Below are 22,518 nucleotides of genomic sequence, written 5' to 3' on the forward strand. Positions count from 1 at the left end.
AGTGGTTGAGAGTCCGCCTGCCAATGCAGGGGACACGGGTTCGTGCTCCGGTCCAGGAAGATCCCACATGCCGCGGAGCAGCTGGGCCCGTGAGCCATGGCCGCTGAACCTGCGTGTCCGGAGCCTGTGCTCCGCAACGGGAGAGGCCACAAGAGTGAGAGGCCCGCGTACCGCAAAAAAAAAGACACATCTGAGAAGAGGTGGGTGAAGAGGCTGGAGGGCATCAGGCCTTCTGCTCAGTGGCCTCCAACCAGGGAGGGGCCCAACGCCAAGGCTCCCTTCGGCACCAGGAGATGTTCCCAAAGGCCTCCTCATAGCAGAGTTGGTTGTTCCACAGTCCCGTCATTTCTACAAAGCCTTTCTATCTCTTGCAAAGATATCATGAATGATTGGTCATGTGGCAGCAGAAAGAACAGCATGTCCTGAATCCTGTTCACAGTCCTACCGCAAATTATGCTCCTTCCTTTTAATGTTGTTTTCAAAAGAGATGGCTCCAAAACATACCACCATTTCTACGCTAATTCCATCTGTAAAAGGTGGCCTTGGTTTTTGGACAGTAGGACCATCCCCATCTAGACCGAAGGCATCACCTAGTCTCCAAGGGAGCTGAGGGCACCAAAAACCCTGAGGTGTCGACCCTGAGACAGTGCTCGTGCTGCAAGCCCAGGGCAACTAGGATGCCTTCCGCAACTAGGCCACCCATAGGAACTTCCCTCCATCTGATTTCACGTACTTTCATCTGTTGTATTCACCTGACTGGAATCCTCATGCATTTTGTGTCTCTCATTTGACTGTCAGTTACTTGAGGGCAGACACAGTCCCTACAGCCCCAGACCTGTGCCTTCTTATGACAAAAGTACTGACTGTTTACTCAATCTTTATATTTATAACTCCTAAAGACAGACTTGGACATTGATCAAACTACACCTGGCTGTGGATTCTTTCCTTTCATGAAAAGAACTTCCGTCCGCACGCTATAAAGGGAAACTGCAGCGTCCCCAAGACAGCATAGTTTACCGTCTCAGCTACTCAGGCAGACAGGAACTGGGATAGGGTTATGTGCTTGTAGCTACCAAGAGAGAAAGGGCAAGGGTCATACTTCTGGACAACGTATTTCCTGTAAGAAGCGATACCTGTCGTGGTGGAGACAGATGAGTCTCCTTCAGTGTGACCGGAGAGGACAGAACTACGACTAAACGCGGCAACCTAATGAGATGAGACTGTAATTCAACATATGGAAGAATTTCCTAACTACCTTTCCCAAAAGTCTACCCAGTAGTGAGCTTCTCTTTTCTAGCAACATTCAAGTAAAAAATGAACAACTTCTTTTCGGAGACATGAAGCAAGGGTTTCTAAGGGGTGGGAAACTGGACTAGAATCATTTTAATAATTTTTAGTCTAAAGCTCTACAGTTTCTGACTGCACTCTCCTTCAGAAGGAGAACCACACCCTCTTCTTCACATCGGCAGCTCCACAACATCTTAAGTTCCCCTTGATGTGTGTTAGAGGTGAAGGGAGGTGGAAAGGCTGCCTTTGATATACAGACATCTGGGCCAGTTCAGAGTCTGAGGATGACCGTGTGAAGAGGATACTGGGTTTGCCTCCACAGCTCCCAGCCTCCCTTCCAGCCTAGACATCAGGAAGCTCTTAGGCCAGGCTTGCAAGATCCCCCGAAATCACATGGAGAAGCACTCCCTGGCCCAGAAACAGAACTACGAGCAGAGGGGAAAGCCTCACACAGCTTTCACCGGCATTGCTGCCACGAAGCAAACGCACAGAAAAGTGTCCAGAGAAAATCTCAGCCCTTCCCAGCTCTAGAAACTGGCTTGTTCCCTGATACCTTCACAGGCACAGCTCAGGGACCTACAGAATCGAAGACAGGCCTGCCATCCAAGCCTCAGACTGCCCAATCACAGCCACCTCTGTTTCGCTGACAAAAGAAGAGGGTCTTTGCTAAAGCAAGCCTGGGGGAACGGTAAACATGGCGCCTTGTCCCTTCAAACGTCCATCTCCACCCTGATGGCTTCTGAGGCCAACCAGCTCATAGTCTGGTCCAGCTGGAAATTCCATCCATGAACTATGTTTCAGGGAAACTGGGAGGAAAAAGAAGCAAAATGAGTGCCCAAAAGGAAATAATGAAAAACCACTGCTATTTCTGGGGGTCCCCAGCCACCATTCCAACACTAACAGGGATAATCACCGCCTTGTGCCTCTCTGGAAACGGGTCTTCATTTCCAGGCGGTACTCTGGCAGCCTCTGAGTTTAGTCGTCGTTTCCCGTTGTGCTCCTGGCTCAGTGCACACAGGCTAAGCACCACAATTAAAAATTCATCTATTTTTGGTTCTGCCCTGATGATGAATCTCTGCGAGTGCTCCCGAAGCTGTGAGGAAGGACTCTAGGTTGGACGTTCCTGCCAGCACAGGGCAGCCACATCCTACGGTGCAGCACTGTGGTTCCACCCAAGCTGGGGTGGCTAGGATGACCTCGGGAACACAAGCCTTCAACTGTCGAGTCACGATTTCATGCAGCTCTCTTTCTCTTGGCCCTAGCTGCTGAGAAGAGCTGCGGAACTTAGTGATAAAGATGGCAAGTAGCCATCAAAACCTGAGATTTCAAATTGGCAATTCCAGTTCGACATATGACAGGTTAATGAAATATAATATTTATAGAACCATTCATAACATTCAAGGGACTGAAGGAGTCTGGGAATCCAGAAGGGACACAGCTTTTGATTTTTCTCCTTAAGTCATCAAAATGCTTTTGGTCACAAAGTTTAAGAGTCATCCCCTGTGCAGGGAAAATGAATCACTGGGAGGCTGATTTTGGTTTTCAAAATAGAAATGGGCATCAACATCAGGAAATAGATGTATAGGGGACTTCCACGGCGGTCCAGCGGTTAAGATGCCATGCATCCAATGCTGGGGGCGCAGGTTCGAACCCTGGTCGGGGAAATAAGATCCCACATGACGCGCGGCCAAAAAAAAAAAAAAAAAAAAAAAGATGTATGTTACAGGCCAATAAAAAAGTGTATCTTAATAAAAAGTCAACAAAGAATAACAAGACCTCACAATTTATGCATCCTCCCTGCAACTGTTCAAAACTGTCCATGGAAAAGACAGAGAACCACACTCTGCCCTCAGGTGAGTCTGCTCGGCTCCTGAAAGCGTCTGCCATAGGGCTTCATCAGGGAGAAGAAAAACATTACTGATTTCCCAGAAAATGCTGAGTTGGCCCTTCCCAATTTTCAGACTGTACCAGGAAAGAAGCTGCCCCAGGAAGCATCAGAGGCAAGCCTGGGCCTAAGCAGTGACTTCCAGCCAAGGCCAGGAGGCAGCACGTGTTTCCCAACTTCTAAGGGTATGACCGAGGCTGGGAGCGAGGCCGCCATTCTTAGGCAGCCCGCTGGTTCCCGGCTCTCATTTGTTCACCTCCAATAAAGGCAGCCAGAGTTCTCCGGGCCAAGCCTGGTCTTGACTCCAGGGAGTTCCAGACCCTCTCGGTGGAAGCTCTGCACAAATGAGCTGGGGCAGGTCCTGTCTGTGAATGTTTGCATCATTCCACCCACTGCTCCCAGCCGACTGCTGCCAGCCCTCAGGGAATCACAGGGGCTGACTGTTCTGACTCCCGGACCAGCAGAAAGGCCAGGCTTAACTGAGAGATCAACACTGCACAGTGAACACCATGGGCCAGCCAGGAGCATGTCCTGTTACACAGAACCAAGTGGCAATGCTTCTGTAGCCAGGTGAGTTTACATTCTCACTCTTTCTCTTTACAAAAGCGACTGCCCAGGACAGAGCACGCACCCAGACTTATGAGAAGCCTTCTACCACACATGCCTCCTTGCTTCCAGAAAGGAAACTCGAGTGCCCTGGGGCTCTGCTGCCCGAAAAGATCCTATGACTGGGTGGGATAGGGAGGGTGGGAGGGAAACGCAAGAGGGAGGGGATATATGTATACATATAGCTGATTCACTTTGTTATATAGCAGAAACTAACACAACATTGTAAAGCAATTATACCCCAATGAAGATGTTAAAAATAAATAATAAATAAAATTTAAAAAAAACAAAAAACAAAAAAAATTGCTTAAAAAAAAAAAAGATCCTATGACTTTTGCCCCTCACCTCTTCCTTTCTACCTGCAGCATTTCAGGTGCTGGCATGTGGGTCATCATGAAATCACTGCCTGTGATTTCACTCTCGCTGGATGTCTTCCTGCTGACTTTGGCTTTCAGTGTAAAGCCCTAAGAATGAAGGCTGCTGTACATCCTAATATTTCCATGACAATGACACAGGTTGGAATTACGCAGCATCTCCCCACCTGTTAAGTCATAGCATAAGGAGAGCACGCAGTAACCTGTACTCTGCCCTCAGCGCTGAGACATCGCTGCTTTTTGCAGAAACCAGCTAATGAAACCAACATGGCAATCACAAGGTTCCTGTCTGAGATCCCAGATTGAAAGGAAAAACCTGTCTCTCTCAACTCACTACTTTGTGTTACTCTCGGTGTCCCCTTTTCCACACTGTCCATCTGGGGAAATGCTACTCAGCCTCTGAGTCTCAGGTCCAGGGGCACCTCTGCTGCCCCTCCTGCAGCCTCTTGACATCCTACTGCAGGTTTAACTTAGGCAACTCTACCCCTTTTGGACTATAAGCTCCTCCAAGGCAGGCACTGTGGCATATTTATTTTTGTCTCCCTAAAGCCTTGCTCGGTGCCTGGCATAAAAAGGGGTCTAGTTAAACTTTGGCCAGTGAGTCAGGGAGTCAACCCCCCATGGGCAGGTAAGGAATTGTGTTCCCCTTCCAGAGAACTTTCTCCCTCCCCTCCCCTAGGGAAGTCCGGTACCTTGTGGAGCTTGTCGGTGTTGTCGTAGTAACCCTGAAGTTCCTGGTGCAGCACCCGGTTCTCCTCCGTTAGGATCTCCACCATCTGCTGGGCTCGCTCCACGATCGCAAATGCATCCGGACCAAGCTGCTGGCTGGGGGAGGCGGCTGGCGTGGGCTGCGAGGCTGCCAGGGTCATCGGAGGTGGAGGTGGCAGGGACACCGAGTGCAACAGCCCGCTGACGGAGGAGTTCTGGGAGGACATCGGGCTGTGCTGCTGCACCGTTGACGGGAAAGGAAGCTGGCAGGGGCGGCTGCAAGGGAACAGAAGACCAGCAGTCAGACCCCAGGGCCGTGGTGGGGAGAGGAGGGAAGCCCAACCACACGGGCACTATGGCTGGTTTCTACTGCCAGGGGTCATCACTGACGCACGGTCCAAGCTAGGTTGACTGAAGCAGCTTCAACCCTCCATCCCACAGATATTTAATGTGCTCTCCCCATCGGAATCAGCACTGCTCTGGTCACTGAGGAAAGAGTGGACCAGACAGACAAGGTCCCTGTTCTCATGAAGCTTACGTTCTCGGGGAGAGAGACCGGCACACCATCACACAATAAACACACAAAGCCAGGTACTGAAAAGTAATGAGCCCTCTCCAAAGAATCAGGGGGACAGGGACAGGGAATGATTGAGTGGCTAGGTCATACCGAAAGGTCAGCGGTGGATGCTTGAGTCGAAGTCTGTTGACAGACAGGAGGAAAGAGTGGTTGGGGGCAGGGGGTAGAGAAGTGGGGAAAGTGTTCCAGGTAGAGGAATCGCCTGCGAGTGGGGCTTAAGGCAGGACTTAGAGGAGAAGATCAGTTAGAAGAAAGCAAGTCGATACAGAGCACAGCCAGCAAAAGCAGCACAGGCTAAGGCCAGCGGGATGGGCGAGGGTCCTTGTGAGCCAAGGCCAGCCCTTCCCTTAGAGTGCGAAGGGGGGCTCGTGGGGGAGCCGCTTCCACTCTGAGTGGCATGTAGATGGGATGTACGTTGGCAAGGATGGACCAAAGATGCCCAGTGAGGAGGCCTGGGTGTGGTCAAGGTGAGACCTAATGAAGGCTCAGAGGGTAGCAGCAGAAAAGAAATAGTACATGGATCTGGGGTATGTTTTATTTATATTACGTATGGGGAGAGGGAAAGTGAGAAAAAATTTTAAATTACTCCTAGATTCTGGGGTCCACACAAATGGACAGGGGTACCATTTAATGAAATGGGAAAGTCTTAGGGAAGGAACAAACTTTGTGTGTTCTGATTTGCTGAGATAAGGAGGTCTGAGGATCAAAAGTCTGATTTTAACCAGGTTAAAAAGAACACACAGGGGCTTCCCTGGTGGCGCAGTGGTTGAGAGTCTGCCTGCCGATGCAGGGGACACGGGTTCGTGCCCCGGTCCGGGAAGATCCCACATGCCGCGGAGCGGCTGAACCCGTGAGCCATGGCCGCTGAGCCTGCGCGTCCGGAGCCTGTGCTCCGCAACGGGAGAGGCCACGGCAGGGAGAGGCCCGCGTACCGCAAAAAAAAAAAAAAAAAAAAAGAACACACAGAGGTGCCCCTTGATGGTTCAAATTCTGGGTACTAGCTCCTTTACTAGAATTTCCACCTTCTGTTGCCCCTCCCTACCGATCCCCTCCTCACGATTCTGTTAACCTGTTTCATAAGAATCATTATATTTTCTTTCAGCCTAAGCTAAGGGCTCCTAACAACAACTTCTATAGGTATAAACAGCAAAGACTGTCTTGGCCTCTACTTTTCCAACCACGGCTGTCGCTCTTCTGCAGACTTGGGAAAAATGGTTTTCTTGCTGTCCCCTTCAACCTTTAGGTCTCAGTCTGGGAACTGGGGTGCTAAGAATTATCAGCAAGCCCCAAATCATCCACTTTCTATATCAAGGGGTTGAGATCCTTCTACTCCGTAACAGTTTCCTGTGCCACTTCCCATTACTTGTGGCCATCCGTGGCCAAAACTCTCAGAGCTACTACGCTTTTTCTCGGGAGCTCATCTGGCCTTATATTTCCTTTTGTGTATATTTGCTGGAATGTTTTTGGACCCTGTCAGCCTCCATAGCTCTCATGTTGTAAGTATCTCTTAGGGCATTTTAAGCATCCTCTGAATGCTAACTCCTGGCAGCTAAATGTCAAACTCTAGCAGAACAGTTGACAACAGTCACCTTAGCCCTCCCTACATGGAGACGCAGCTACTCCTAAAGACGACCTCAAAAGGAACCCAGCAGATCCCACCAGAGTGACTAACCACAAGCTCTGCTCTGGTAACCAATGTCAGAGCACTCCACCGGGGCTTAGGAGATAGTTCCCAACTAGATTTCCTTATGCCTTCGATCTAGGCGCCCCATCCATTCCATGTTAAAATAGCTGGATCTAAGTTCCCCAAGTCAAGGTAGAGAACCATGGAGCTCAATGTGGTTCTTTATTCCTTAAGTGTCTCAGATTTCAGAAAGGAGTGCTGTCGATGGGGCAGTGTAAACCCTCCCTCCTCCCTCCCTCTCCACACCTATCATTGAATACTTAACTATCTGGCCGTTATGAAATAAAACATTTCTGCATTCTGATGAATTTGTGCCCCTTCCACACTGAAGTGTATGTGAATATGTGTCGCCCTGTGTGTATGAGGAGGTCTGTGTGTACAAAGTCCAACTCCATAGCGAGAGTGAGATGCCCCTGGTTGCTCTTCACAACGCCCAACTTTCACCCCAGATCACAGGACCTCCTATCAGTCGTGGACCCAGAAAACCATAGATTCTTAGTGAGTACATCATTCCCACAGGCTGGCTAAATACTACGGTGCAATTTTCATGGATAGAGGTTACCTTGGCAAGAGACAAAATGCCACGAATTACACTGCCTCAATTCAAAAGCAGACACCCGTCCCTACCTCCTCGGTTCTCCCTTCTCACTTCATCCAACGCAAATGACAAGCATGGCGCATCTCCTTGGAGCTGAAGCGGGCACAGGTGAGGCATCCGGGCCTGCCTTTGACCCAGGCAGCTTCAGGCTGGGGCTTCTACCTTTTAACATTTATTGGGCTCTGGGATTTGGAACTCACAATCAGTGATGGGCTTATCTTCTCGGTCATCCTTTTCCTTTATATAACAAAAAGGGAGGTTTTTCATAATGCCAGCCTAAGCCATCCGCGACAGTGACGAGTTACCTGAGTGGCAATGCAGGAAAAGGGTGTCTGCCAAGCTTGGAGACAGAAAGAATGGGTTTTTCAAAATGGGAAGTCTTCTGTTAAATAGAGAACACCGGCCTCACAAAATAACTCGGTGACACATTCAAGAAGCACCGTATTACAATGGACGACGTGCAGCCAGGAGAGCAAACCTCTGTGCCGTGGCTTCGCTACTCAGCCAGCTGGGGCCGGTAGGCTCAAAGGTCTGTACAAGGCAAATCTGGCTGAGGGTAATGAAGAGGAAAGAATGGTGGGGGAGGGCCGGAAAATGTCCCGATCATACCAGTGCTATGAAACAAGCTATCCCCAGCTTCCAAAGATAACGCCACCAGCAGGATCAGCCTCCAGCAGGATAAACCCTTCCTCGTAAGGGACACAAAGAAAAGGGAAAAAGAGGAGAAGGGAACCAACATTTATTGAGAAACTACTTGTGAGTAGAATTCTATGCCACAATCTTCAATTTGTGAGCCTGCTCCTCCTGTTAGAAAGTGAAGGCAGAGAGCTAGGTTACTTGACATCACGTGTCTCCCGGAACCATCCACCACCTGGCTTATTGTTAAAGGACTTACGGAGTTAACATGTATAAAGCCAGGCACAAATTAAGCAGTGGACAAATGTTAGCTATTATCACCATTATTGTAATTATCATCATCTATATCCCAGAGCCTAGCCCTGAGTGTGGCTTTCATGAGCAGTCCGATCATCTTTTTCTGTTATGGCTGACATTTACTGGGCACTTTTTACGTACCAGTCACTGTGGTACGCACCACTACATGTGTCATCTCATTTTGACCTTTACGATTGCCTTATAAAACAGGCATCATTGTCAAGTCTCTGTATTTAGATGAGAACACAAGGCACAGGATGGTAAGTAACCTGCAAAATGGAACAGAGATCATAGAAACATAAAGGAGATCAAAGCCCAGGATTTTCAGTTTCTGAGTCCTTGTAGTTCACTCTTTCCCTGAACAGACCCGGTGAAAGCAGGGAGGGAAGGCAGCCAGCCCTTGTCCTCTGATCCCGCGTTCCTGTGGCTCAGTCTGAGCCACCACCACATCCATGACTCATATCCTAACAACAGCATCACAGCTTTTTGTAGGCTTGAGCCACCTCGGGAGAAGCATGAAGGCTAGAAACCTGCCCCTGAGTTGTCCTCTTGGACTGTTACTTACCTTCAACATTATTATCTTTCATAGGTTAATGTCCCTTCTACAGAGAGCATTCAACTCACATTTATTGAGGGTCTATGCCATCTGCCAGTTAGCACATTTCATCACCTTGCTTAATTCTCACACAAACCAAGGCAGGACCACCAACAGGTCCTGCTCCTTTCTCAAGGAACCAAGTGAGCCTTGGGACACCACAGAAAGTGACCTCTTCCCACATGCCACTGAACTGACCAGTTATTTAAATACGTCTGAGCAGGGCTGAAAAAGCCTCTTTGCCCCAAGCCCACAGTGATGTATTAGAAACAAGAATCAAGGAGCATTTAAAGAGCCACATCTAAGAGACAAAATAGGGGGTCATACTGGGAAGTCGTGCAGGCTGGTCTTCCATCGTCAGTGACTTGGACCACACCAGGCATAGCCTGACCCCAGAATCTGCACCCGCTTCTTACTTCCAAACTTACAACCTTGCCTGAATCACACACCTGACAACCTACCTTCTCTTGAATTTTTAAATACAATATTATTTAATTTTTTATGCATGTGTGTATTATTCTCCCTAATTATTAGCATGCATGTTTTTTTGAGGGTAGAAAAGCATGACTTATACTAAGTCGGTACCCAGTACATTTTTGTCAATTGATTTGGCCCCTGAACCCAAGAGCAAGTTAGGAGACCATATATGCTCGATGCACTTTCAAAGACTGACTCAACCTTCAACATTGCTTTATTAAGGAAGAGACCTCTGGTATTTAGATTTGTTCTGGATCACATAGGTAGAATCTCCAATCATGACACTGCCAATATAATAACATAGCTCCAAGTCACTGCCGTTCTCATGTATTGAGTGGTCACAAAATGCAGCTCAAAACTGGAGTGACAATGTTATTTGGACTGGGGAAAAGAGGTCATTGGAGACAGCTAATCAACATCCATTTGCTTCTCTCTGCATACAGTAAGGCTTCATAAATAAGCTTGTTTAAATGTATGTGTTTACATTATACCTGTACTAAATGTGCCATGAATAGCACTTTACATCCACTGTCATTTCATTCTCACAAGCTTGGGCATTCCCTGCTCTCACACCATATATTATTATTCTGTTTTTAAAGTATGCAAACTAAGGCTCAGAGGATCACAAACCAGAGATCTCAGTCTTTATAAAGCAAAACAATGGGCTATGAACTGGGGGTTGGAACCCGCATACTCCCACCACACCAGGGCTTTTGCCCCATGTTGGTACAGGAGAGCACTGTTCCTTAATATGGGGTCTCTTTTCCCTGCTTCTGCTTCCTTCCAGCCAAGTAACCACGGGCAAGTTTTTAACTTCTTCGTCACCTTTAAATGGCGATGATAACAGTATCTACCTCAAGAGTTGTTGTGAGAATTAAATGAGATAATGCATGTAAAGCACTGCACATAGTGTCTATCATTAGGAAACTATTGATACTTAATAACTGCTAGCCTCTGCTATTATCACACACTGCTAACGGGTGTTAGGAGAAAGGCAAGGGACAAATGCACCCTTGGGTGTCGCTTCCTCTTCAAACACTATGTGTTGAGAATCCCAGTCCCTAACACTAAAGCTTCAACAAGGAATAAAAGCAAATGCTAGCACCCTAGAATCTTCCATTTCTGAACTGTTTGCTTGCAGTGCAATGCAGAACAAGGGTATAAAGGTGATGCCTGTACACGTCAGGACACTCTCTCTTGAACACAGATTCTCACTTTCTTCTAGACCTGTGCTGTCCAAAATAGTAGCCACAAACCACACGTGGTTACTGAACACCTGAAATGTGACTCAACTGAACTGAGATGTGCAGGAAGTGTAAAAGGCATATCAAAGTTTGCCGACAGTACAAAAAATGTAAAACATCTCATTAATAGTTTTTTATGTTGATTACCTGTTGAAATCATAATATTTTGCATATAATGGGTTAACTAAAACATGTATCTAAAAATATGTTTTTAAATGGATTAACTAACTGTATGGAGGTTCCTTAAAAAACTACAACTAGAGTTACCATATGATCCAGCAATTCTACTCCTGGGCATATATTTGGAAAAGACACATGCACCCCAATGTTCATAGCAGCACTATTTACAATAGCCAAAATATGGAAGCAACCTAAGTGTCCGTTGACAGATGAATGGATAAAGAAGATGTGGTATATAAGCACAATGGAATATTACTCAGCCATAAAAAAGAAAGAAATAATGCCATTTGCAGCAATATGGATGGACCTAGAGATTATCATACTAAGTGAAGTAAGTCAGACAAATATCATATGACATCACTTGTATCTGGAATCTTATAAAATGATACAAATGAACTTATTGACAAAAAACATAAATAGACTCAGACATAGAAAACAAACGGTTACCAAAGGGGAAGGCAGGGAGGGATAAATTAGGAGTTTGGAATTAGCAGATACAAACTACTATATATAAAATAGGTAAACAACAAGGTCCTACTGTATAGTACAGGGAACTATATTCAATATCCTGTGATAAACCATAATAGAAAAAAATATTTTTAAACAATGTATATATGTATGTATAACTGAATCACTTTGCTGTACAGCAGAAACTAACACAACACTGTAAATCAACTATACTTCAATTTTTAAAAATGGGTTAACTAAAACATGTTTTTTAATTAATTTCACCTGTTTCTTTTAACTTTTTAAAAATGTGACTGTAGGAAAAATTTTAATTAGATATGTGACCCAGATTACACTTCTTTTAAGGATGTCAATATCTTTATTTTTTTTTAGTTTAGCCATTTTATTTTTTTTTAATTTTTATTGGTGTGTACTTGATTTACAGTGTTGTGTTCGTTTCTGCTGTACAGCAAAGTGAATCAGTTATACACTGATTCTTTTAGATTCTTTTCCCATATAGGTCATTACAGAGTATTGAGAAGAGTTCCCTGTGCTACACAGTAGGTCCTTATTGGTTATCTATCTTATATATAGTAGTGTGTATGTGTCAATCCCAATCTCCCAATTTATCCCACCCCTTCTTTCCCTCCTCACATTATATTTCTATTGTTGAGCACTGCTCTAGTCCACATTGCATGAACACCAAAAGGCCTCATTTTGGAGATAATTCCAGAAATCAGTGAGCAACAAAACAATTCATGCAAACAGACTAGCAGTCCCCACTCTACTGTCCCCAGATCCCCAAGCATCAACGGTGATGAGCAAGCTATACTCAATGTATTAAACTATATATTTATCTACAATTAGGCCATCATGCTAACATTTAATAAATATGGCTTGTGTGACTGACAAAAATTGTCCAAAACACAACAGGAAAAGAAACATCAATGGATAAACAGATGAAGGATAATGATCAAGTAATTCAGAAGAGAAAATGCAAACAGCTTAATACATTTCCTAAAGCAAACTTATTAGTAGAGAAGTAAAATCAAAACAACTGTTTTCCATTTATCAACATTAACAATTCAGTTCAAAGAATGTTTACTGAGCCTCTAAGCAAAGATTCTTTAAAATTCTCAAGATATGATACATATTAGGATTTCACCTGAGTAAAAAATAATATACAGAAAAATGACTAGAAGGAACTATGACAAAAGGTCAGAATGACTGTCTCTAGGTGATGAAATTAGGGATGTTTTTTCACTCTTCATATTTTTCTGTTCTTTATACAATTTCTACAATGAACACGGATGGCTATTCAAAAAAAATTTCACTAAGTAATATATGTTAGAGAAAAATTAGAAAATAGAGAAAAATTAGAAAATAAAGATAAGCCAAAAAATCAGCAGTTATTCTAATAATCAGAGAAAGTAAACAAAATAAAATAAAAGAATTTTACAATGAGATGAAAATAACAAAGGGCTTCTTGGCTGTGAAGAGGTTCAAATTTTAAGACTTCTCACTCAATAAAAATACCTCTTATTTACCTAGAGATTTCCAGCTTAGAGTATTTTCTTATAATTTTCTAACCCTCAAAGCAACAGTGAATGGGGTATTTAACAATGGTTACGGCTGGATAATGGGACTGCAGGTAATTTCTATTTTCCTTCCTTTTTTTTTTTAGGGAGTGGAGGAAGTGGGAGTTATCTATATTTCTAGATTTTCTACAATGAACATGTTTCATTTATGTAAGGAAGAAAATCAGTTAGTTTTAGGAAAAATCAGCTGTAACAAGTTGCACATAAGGAAACTGAGTCTCTGAGAACTTATTCAATTTGCTACAAAGTGGGAGAGCCAGGACTCAAAACCCCTCAAATCTTCTTTTCCCAAACCCACAGCCTTCCCACCTGGATCCCTTTGGCGGTGCAGACACGAGACTCATAAATGTTCAAATTGAGACTAGGGTCTTGGGTAAGCTAATATCAAAATGATTGCCATGCAGGATGCGTATGGATAATCCCTTTGTTTGGAGAAGCCACTCATTTAATGCATTGCTGCCGGAAGTGTGTTAGATTTCCTGAGAAAGTAACCTGAACTTGACCCTAGCCTTTTGAAATTCCCACACTGCAGAGTTGCTTCTCACAATAAACAGGGCATTTTATTTGGCTCATCCAGCCATAATTCAGCTTAAAAATTGTACAAACTCCTGAGTTTTAATGCTGGTATTCAAAACACATGTTTAGCTGGTGGAATTTATTTTTTTTAATTTATTATTATTACTATTATTTTTTGCGATACGCGGGCCTCTCACCATTGTGGCCTCTCCGGTTGCGGAGCACAGGCTCCGGACGTGCAGGCTCAGCGGTCATGGCTCACAGGCCCAGCCGCTCCGCGGCGCGTGAGATCCTCCCGGACCAGGGCACGAACCCACGTCCCCTGCATTGGCAGGCGGACTCTCAACCACTGCGCCACAAGGGAAGCCCTAGCTGGTGGAATTTAAATAACACTCCCTGGCCTCACTTTTGTTAAGAGCAACGCATAGTTGTTAATCCAATAGCCTTGGTTCTGGCTCACATTTTGATGCCACATAGCAATTCATTTTCATAGGTGTCTAAACTGCAAATCAGCACTTTGCAAACACACTTACTCCAAAAATCCTCCTTCCTCCTCCAGCCGTTTCCAACTCAGAGTAAGATCGGACCATCAAACACTCTTTCCTGTACTACAGCACATTCCAGACCTCACGCCCACCCAGAGGTAAGACCTGCTCTTTAGCCTGTATCTTTATGCTTGTTCACGTTGTAAACTGCATTCTGGCTGCACTGTTGGATCGATGTGTGTTCTTGGGGAGAGGCTTCTCTCTCTCTAATTCACCACATGTGCCCCAGGACTGTGTCCTCTTTGCTCCCTCCCTCCTCCCTGCACTGTCTTTTGACATGTTCCCAGAGAGCATCAGGAACTTTGACTCTATGCTAAATAAAACCACACCAGGAGGTTTATCTGGGGGAAAATGTACAGGGCATTTTTTAAAGGAAAACATGAGCGATTTGGGAGACCAGTCACACTATAGGGTCCCTCCATTAGTGCAGGAAACCGCGAGCCCCTTGCACTGATGGGAAGGATGGTGGTGGTGATGCCGGCTTCCGAAGAGAAGGAGCAAATGTGCTCTGTGGAAGGGGATCCACGGCACCGCTGGCTCTGATGTCATCTTGTAAGAAGATGCTTGTATCAGCCCAGGACAGAAGGGCTGGGTCAAACGCCACCACTCCTTGCTTTTATAGTATCTATCTACACACCAAGAATAAAATGAATACATTCATAGATGAATAAACTATCAATAAACAGTTACCACTCTTCCCTCTGCCTCTGGGAAGCTAGTAAATCAAACCCCATATGCTGAAAGGCAAGATTCAGCTAAGATAAAGGGCAGAAAAGGTAATGGACAGGCAGAAAGAGAGTGCCTTTCATTGACAGAAGTCATTTTTAGTCTTTTTCTCATACTGCCTGAAACATAAAAAATCATAAAAATCACTAAAAGAGTACGTAGCATCTTCCATAACTGAAGCCTTCTGCTAAACACAGGCTAAAGCAAACAACTCCATATACCGCTGGTATACTGCTTCACAGTCCCCGACCTCCAAATGAAAGCAAACCAGACAGCCGAAGCTCGCAACCTACAGCTGTCAGCAAGGTTCAGTGTGCTCCTAAGTCTTCCGAGGTATCTGGGGAGAAAGGGGATCCTGGTCCCAGGGGGGCGGAACACAGGCTGGACATCAGGTGTGACATATAAATCTGATTAGAAATTCACCGGCTAAGTGACACCAAATAAAACCGGAAATCCTTGGCCGTGGTCGAGTGTTTACACTCATGGGAGAGGCACCGTGTGGCAGAGAGGTCCAGGGCTGCACCCCGGCTCCCGCACTTCCAATCTGGTGCCCGTGACTAAGTTACTGTAACCTCTCTCTCTCAGCCTACGTTTTTATCATATCATAAATCCCCATATCATAAAATGGGGATATTCACAGTATCCATCCCTGAGAACTGTTTTGAAGATGTAGGAGGAGGACCCACACCGTGCCTGAGGCCTATGCTACCACTGCCTCTGTTCCATTGTTACCTGAGAAGTGTGGAGATGGAGTTCCAGAAACTGGAAAAGCAGAGCAAGTATTAGAGAAAACAGGTTTTAGTTTATTCTGAAGCCATGAAAATATACAGATCATATGAACACAAAAATACCAAGGGCCAATTTTCAAAATCAAATCAATCTAACTAGTCAAATACACGGCCCCCGCCAAATTAACCAAGCTAATAATTGCAAATGAAAATTAAAAATTAACACAATTTGCCTATTACATTAGCAAAGGTTTTGTAATTATAATGACTAATGTTGGTCATAGGGCAGTGAAACAGGCACTATAATATTTTCATAAAGTTATCTGGTATCAGAAGTCATTAAATATTTAACTAAAATTTACCCAATAATTTCATTTCTAAATAATGATGCCTAAAGAAGTAAACCAAAATATGGAAAATTCGATGTGCAGGATGATGGTCTCTATACTATTTATAGAGAAAAAGATGTAAATGGTATAATTTATGAAATATTATGCAGCAACAGAAAGGATGGTTATGAAAACAAACATGGTAGAAAAAAACTTGTAATACAATACTATCTAAAAAGAGCTAAGATACTAAACGGAATATAATCTATGATTACAACATGTGAAAAAATTAATTTGTACAGGAAAAATGTTAACAGTGGTTGTATTAAGAAAGTAAGATTAAATAATCTTTTAGCATCTTTAGTTTCCACTTTCGGAAATATGGACAGATTTCTTTGGAAAACAAACATACATTTGACAACTGTGCTCCAAACTGCTTTGATGAAAGTCAGATCATCCACTGGTATTCATTCGTGCATTCACTTCCATTAACGGTACAGACTGCGTAAGCCAAGTCACAACTCTTAGAAGTGCTCTGTTTCTACAAAATGTGTCAGCGTTAATATCAAAATTCTTCCTTTTCTTTATTTTTTTTAAAGCCTAATTCTCCAGAGAACAACCTGTCCAATTCTCACCTTGTCCTTATTTATATCCATTTCCACTTTCAGGTTGAAGGAAACGGAAGAAAGGGCAGGAACAAAACCAGAGTCTCTATCCATGGCCACTCATGGTCCCTGGAGGTCCCCACCAGCCACCACAGTGGGGCCAGGTCGCCCTAGTCCCTCCATCTCCCCAGCCTCACTAGCATGCTCATGAAAAAGGCCAAGGTGTGCAAGTCAAGTACACCTTGACTGGTGGTCTCTCCATGGGGTTTCCCACAAAAGGAGCCCATAAGCCACCACATCTCCCATCATTCGCAGATCAGAGTAGGTGAGAGAATTTGTAAGCTATGGTGACTCAGTAATGAAGGCAAAAGAACTCCAAGTTCTTCCTCATCTTATCTTAAGCTCTATGCTCTTTGGACCTTTCCACCTCTAGGCAAAAAGAACTGAAGTCTCGACAGGCTGATGGGTTGGATCAGAACACTGAACATTCACAACATACTGAGGCCGTTTTTGCAGCACGCGGCCCGGACGTGGACCCAGTAATCTCAGTCAGACTCAGAAGAGTCTGAGATTACTGAGTCTCTCTGACTCAGAAGAGTCTGTGATGTATTGACCCAACAGCCTGCAGCTTCCCAAACCATCACTATTAATGACAAACTGATAACCCATTAAGCATAAGGGAATGTGTCAGTGAAATTAAAAGGAGCCCTGCTCTTCTCGTGGGTCAAAGATAACTTGAACATCACACACTGCTGAACTTCAGATCCAACCCTTGGAGCTCAGGCCACACTGAAGGTGTCTGAAGCAGGGCTGGTGTGGACGCAACTTTGTTTACCCTGTTGGCCAAAGGTTGCACTGCTGGAGTCATGCTGGCTAGGCATGGCCAGGCTCACAAAGGCGCCTTGTAGCTCTGCGGCCCAGCCTCCATGGCCTGTCTGTTACGTCTTCTGGGACATTTTGATGTGTCATGTGGACCCAGCTGTCAAGCCTGGCAATCAGGTCAAATCCTTCATACATTTCTTCTTCTTTTTGATGTCATAACTTTGAGACAAATGACACCGCCCACCAATAACCGGGTAGCCTTCCAGGAAGGGCTTCCCTCCTCCCCTTGCTGTGTCTCCCACTCACAGCACATCTACTGCCAAATGACAAAAAGCAAAATGACCCACTTTATGCGTTGCCATTTAACAAAGAATAAAGCCGGGCAGAAGGAAGGAGACTTGGTCTGGGGATATTTTCACTTTCTATCAGGATCTAGAGGCTGACTTAAACAAATGCGAACTATCACAAACCGGACTCTGATATGATTCTGGGATAAACATCATGGATTATTTAGCTCTGACAAATCAATGTTCTAAAAACCAGAGATCTGAAGATTTATTTTTCTTCTTCAAACCTGATAGTTTTTAAGTTTAAATTTCTCCCTGGCTTAAGGAACCATAAAAGGGTAAGAATAAGAGCCCTCCCGGGCCCCATCTTGATTCCCCAGTGGGGTCAGACTGTGCCCACTGAGTTCTGCTGCCTGTCGGGGGCCTAAAGGTTGGTATAGTGCTTCCCAGCTGCCATCCCCCACCGAAGGCAGGGAAATGTGTCAGCAGCTGGGAAGTAAGTGGCAGGCCCATCAGCCAGCTCTCTCTCTCTGCCAAGGTCCAGTCACTCCCTTTTTGCAAGATGTACGGCCAAAGTATGCCCTGCACACTGCCATGGGGGTGGCACGGGGAAATCTCAGCTCATTTGATTTAGAAACAGATGAATAAAGCCTTTGGTGAGAATGAAGACATATCCATGATAGGCAGTGGCCACTTGTCTTCTCTTCCCATGCTCCATGCTCTCCCTGAGCAGAGCAAGCTCAGAAACATCTAAATGCTGGTGATTCCCAAATGTCTATCTCCAGACCCAGTTTCTCTCCTGAGAGCTTGTTTTCCAATTGCCTTATTTCCAGCTGCCCTATTATTCCTCAACGTCCACAGCTAATCAATCATTAAATGATATCAATTCTATTTCTCTTAGCATATAAGGCTCCCCTATACCTATGTCCTCAAACCGAGGTCACCCTCACCAAGTCTTATCTGGACAATTGACCCAGTCCCTGAGGCCCTCCTGGCCTCCAGTATCCCCGTCCTCTAATTCATCCCTCGCTGCCATTGAAGTCAGCCTAGTAAACATCAACACAGTATCTACTGAAAAACACTGGTTCTCCTAATTGTTTACGGATAAATTCTGAACTCTTTAGTATGACAGTCAAAGACCTTCACCAACCGGTCTCAACTTCCCTGTCCAAACACACCTTCTGCTACTTCTTACCCCACCAGTGCTCTGCATTATTGCAGCTCACGCCCGGCAAAACCTCCAAAGCTTTTTGTCTGAAGAAACGGCATCTCCCCTACATAGTACCTACCGCTACTTCACCTCTACCCCACAGCTCTTATTTATTCTTCAAGACCCAACTCAAATGTCACCTCCTCTGTGAAGCTCTCCCTAAGCCCTACAGCTGTGAGTCACACTACCCTCTCTGGTGCCCTAATGCTCTCTGCATATTTCTATCCTAAAACAGCACACTGCACCACGAGGATCTGTTAAGATGCTGGTTTCCCCCAAGACGATGCTGGAAGGACCTTGACGGTAGGAACCATATCTTTATCTCTGGACCAGGTACAGGGTTGCACAGAATACACACTCGGTAAGTGTTGTTGAATCCATCAACAGATGGAGGAGGAATTAAGGCAATGGAGGAATAAGATTTTGACAGTCAGGATACTTGAGCCTTGCTCCAGCTGCCTCAGAGTCGAGTACTGTGGGAATTTAGTTTCTCATCTGTTGAATATGGGGGTGGGGCTATATGATTTCTATGGTCCCTTTAACTCCTCTGTTCTAGAATTCAGACTACATTTTCCTTTAAAATCTACAATGAAGAAAGACTCTATAAAACCCCATGGTAATAATATGTTCCAGGAGTTTGGACATGCTCCACAAAGCCAGCCAGGAAAATTGCTGCTCTGCCAGGCCACTGGGCTGAGCTCCCAAGGATGGCCAGCAATGGAGGCTCCTCCCCTAAACTCATAAATCCCCCGCTGCCTTCCGTCACATTTGGAGAAAATACCCAATTGCCCTCTTTTCTGTTTCACTCTGCATATTTCGGGCAAAATGCTGCTTATTAAATATTATGCACAAGAAAACAAACAACGACAAAAAGCTAACAGGCCTTGAAAATAATGAGTGCTAAAAACAGGAATTAAACCACTAGGCTTACTATGGAAAACAGTATGGAGGTTTCTCAGAAAACTAAAAATAGAACTACCATATGAACCAGCAATTCCACTCCTGGGTATATATCCGAAAAAAACAAAAACACTAATTTGAAAAGATACACGCACCCCAATGTTCACAGCAGCATTATTTACAATTGCCAAGATATGGAAGCAACACAAGTATCCATCAGCTGATCAATGGATAAAGATGTGGCATATATATACAATGGAATATTACTCAGCCATAAAAGAAGAATGAAATAGGCGCTGCCCTGGTGGCACAGTGGTTGGGAATCCACCTGACACTGCAGGGGACACGGGTTCGAGCCCTGGTCCGGGAAGATCCCACATGCCACGGAGCAACTAAGCCCGTATGCCACAACTACTGAGCCTGTGCTCTAGAGCCCATGAGCCACAACTACTGAGCCCTCGTGCCACAACTACTGAAGCCCACCCACCTAGAGCCCGTGCTCCACAACAAGAGAGAAGCCACCGCAATGAGAAGCCCGTGCACCACAACAAAGAGTAGCCCCCGCTTGCCGCAACTAGAGAAAGCCCACGTGCAGCAACGAAGACCCAATACAGTCAAAAATAAATATAAGTAAATAAATAAATAAATTTACTTTTTAAAAAAAAGAATGAAATAATGCCATTTGCAGCAACACGGATGGACCTAGAGATTATCATAATAAGTGAAGTCAGACAGAGAAAGACAAATACTGTCTGTTATCACTTACATGTGGAATCTAAAAAATACAACAAACTGGTGAATACAACAAAAAGGAAGCAGACTCACAGGTATAAAGAACAAACTAGTGGTTACCAGTGAGGAGAGGGAAGGGGGGAGGGACAATGTAGGGGCAGGGGATTAAGAGGTACACACTATTAGGTATAAAATAAGCTTCAAGGATATATTGTACAACATGGGGAATACAGCCAATATTTTATAATAACTATAAATGAAGTATAACCTTTAAAACCTGTGAATCACTATACTGTACACCTATAACATATAATATACATCAACTATACTTCAATAAAAAAGAATTCTTTTTAATTAAAAAAAAAAAAAAACTTCTAGGCTTGATAATCACCTCGTTACCCCATACTCTGGGGGTGGCTGGTACCTCAGGACGGCCACTTCTGTCCTCGCAGGCTGGGGAGCAGGGTAAGGCTTGACCATCTCGTGGAGCATTCCCGGGTGCTGGTCACTGTAGAAAAGTCCATGCTCCTGGGTCTTGCCCACCGGGGACATCATTTGCTTGGTCTTGAAGGGGTACTCGGGTGGAGGACCTCGGGGGTCCAGCACTTTAGCTGCAGGCTGGGCTGGGGAGGGCCCCCCGCCCGCCTTGAACCCCTTTCCGGTCCCTGGGCCAGGGAGGTGTTGCTTTGCACCGTTCCTCTCCAACGACAGCTGCATGATCCTCTCACTGAGAGAGCGGACGTGGCCCTGCTTGAGCTCCTTCAGCGCCTCGTCCTTGTGCGCCTGTCCGCTGTTGGCGCGGTTCACCGTGGGCCTGCCCTCAGTCCGCGCCTTCTGACTGGCGCCCCCGGCCATGTAGTAGCCGTGACCCACAGCCCCCTGCTGCTGCTGCTGCGGCGGCGGCGGCTGCTGCCCCCGGAAGAACTGGGACTGCGCTTTGGCCTCCTCATACGTGGGCAGTTCCTCGTTGTTCTGCTGAGGCTGCGTGGACCGCACCTGTTTCTCCATCACCGTGTTGTCCACCTGGTGTTCCTGACCCTGCGGTTCCTGGCGTGCCGACTGGTAGACCATTTGTGGGTCTTCTTGAGTGAGGTTTTCCGTGGAAGAAAAGTTGTTTGTGGGGTGGGCTGGTCCTGCACTCCCTGTGGCCTGGTGCTGAATGGCCAGCAAGTTCATGTTCTCAGTCGGGGTACCATAGCGCAGTTGCTCCTGGATCAGCCGCTGTAACACTGTTCCAGCTGCCGCATCCTCGGAACCTCTCATTTCCACCTCTGAGATCCTCAGGAAGTTCGGCGGGTGTAAGTTACAAAGAGGATCCTCAACTAGAAGGTAAACACGGGAAAAAGATGTCAGGCTGTTCCACGCAGATATAGGTCTGGACGTACATGGTGAATAACGAACTTTCTAACGACAGAGGCATTTAAAGATTTCCAGTACACCGTCACTCCCATTTACCCTACAGTTTCTCATGGAAGCATCTCTCCAAATCAAAGTGTCTCTACTACTCTCCCTTCCCTTGCCTACCGTTTTCTCCTAGACCTTGCTCGGGCCTTCAAGCCCTCCCTTTCCTTTAAGCTCTCCACCGACTCCTTCTCTTCATCATATAAACAGGTCAAGTCTTTCCCAACTTAAAAAAAGAAAAAGCAAAAAAAACAAGCAAAACTCAGAACCAAACAAAAAGAAACCATCTTTTCATGGCTCTACATAAACCTCTAAGTGCCACCCTGCAGCTCTCCTCCCCTTCTAATCGTCCTCAGAAAGCAATCGATACTTGCCATCTCCACTTTCCGAACGTGCCGTCCACTGCCCTCCCTACCGCTCTGATTAGTAATCATTCCCAGGGAGAACTTTCCAGCCTAACCTTTCTGAAGCATTTAGCATGTTGATTATCCACTTCTTGAAATGCTCTCCTCACTCAGCATCCA

The 22,518-nt window shown here is 45.4% G+C and overlaps 1 protein-coding gene across 14 annotated transcripts in view; it reads right to left on the minus strand.

The window, feature by feature from the left end:
- AMOTL1 (angiomotin like 1) overlaps positions 1-22,518 on the minus strand; it is a 173,354-nt gene that overhangs the window by 45,532 nt on the left and 105,304 nt on the right. For all 14 annotated transcript variants that reach the window (XM_082661016.1, XM_082661025.1, XM_082661022.1 and 11 more), the window contains 2 exons: positions 20,985-21,915; positions 4,845-5,136 (listed from right to left, as the gene is read on the minus strand). In XM_082661016.1, coding sequence (XP_082517142.1) covers positions 4,845-5,136; positions 20,985-21,915 — 1,223 coding nt within the window. The remainder of the gene's footprint in view (positions 1-4,844; positions 5,137-20,984; positions 21,916-22,518) is intronic.

Source organism: Grampus griseus, assembly GCF_964374135.1.
Source record: "Grampus griseus genome assembly, chromosome: 8".
Classification (NCBI taxonomy): Eukaryota; Metazoa; Chordata; class Mammalia; order Artiodactyla; family Delphinidae; genus Grampus; species Grampus griseus.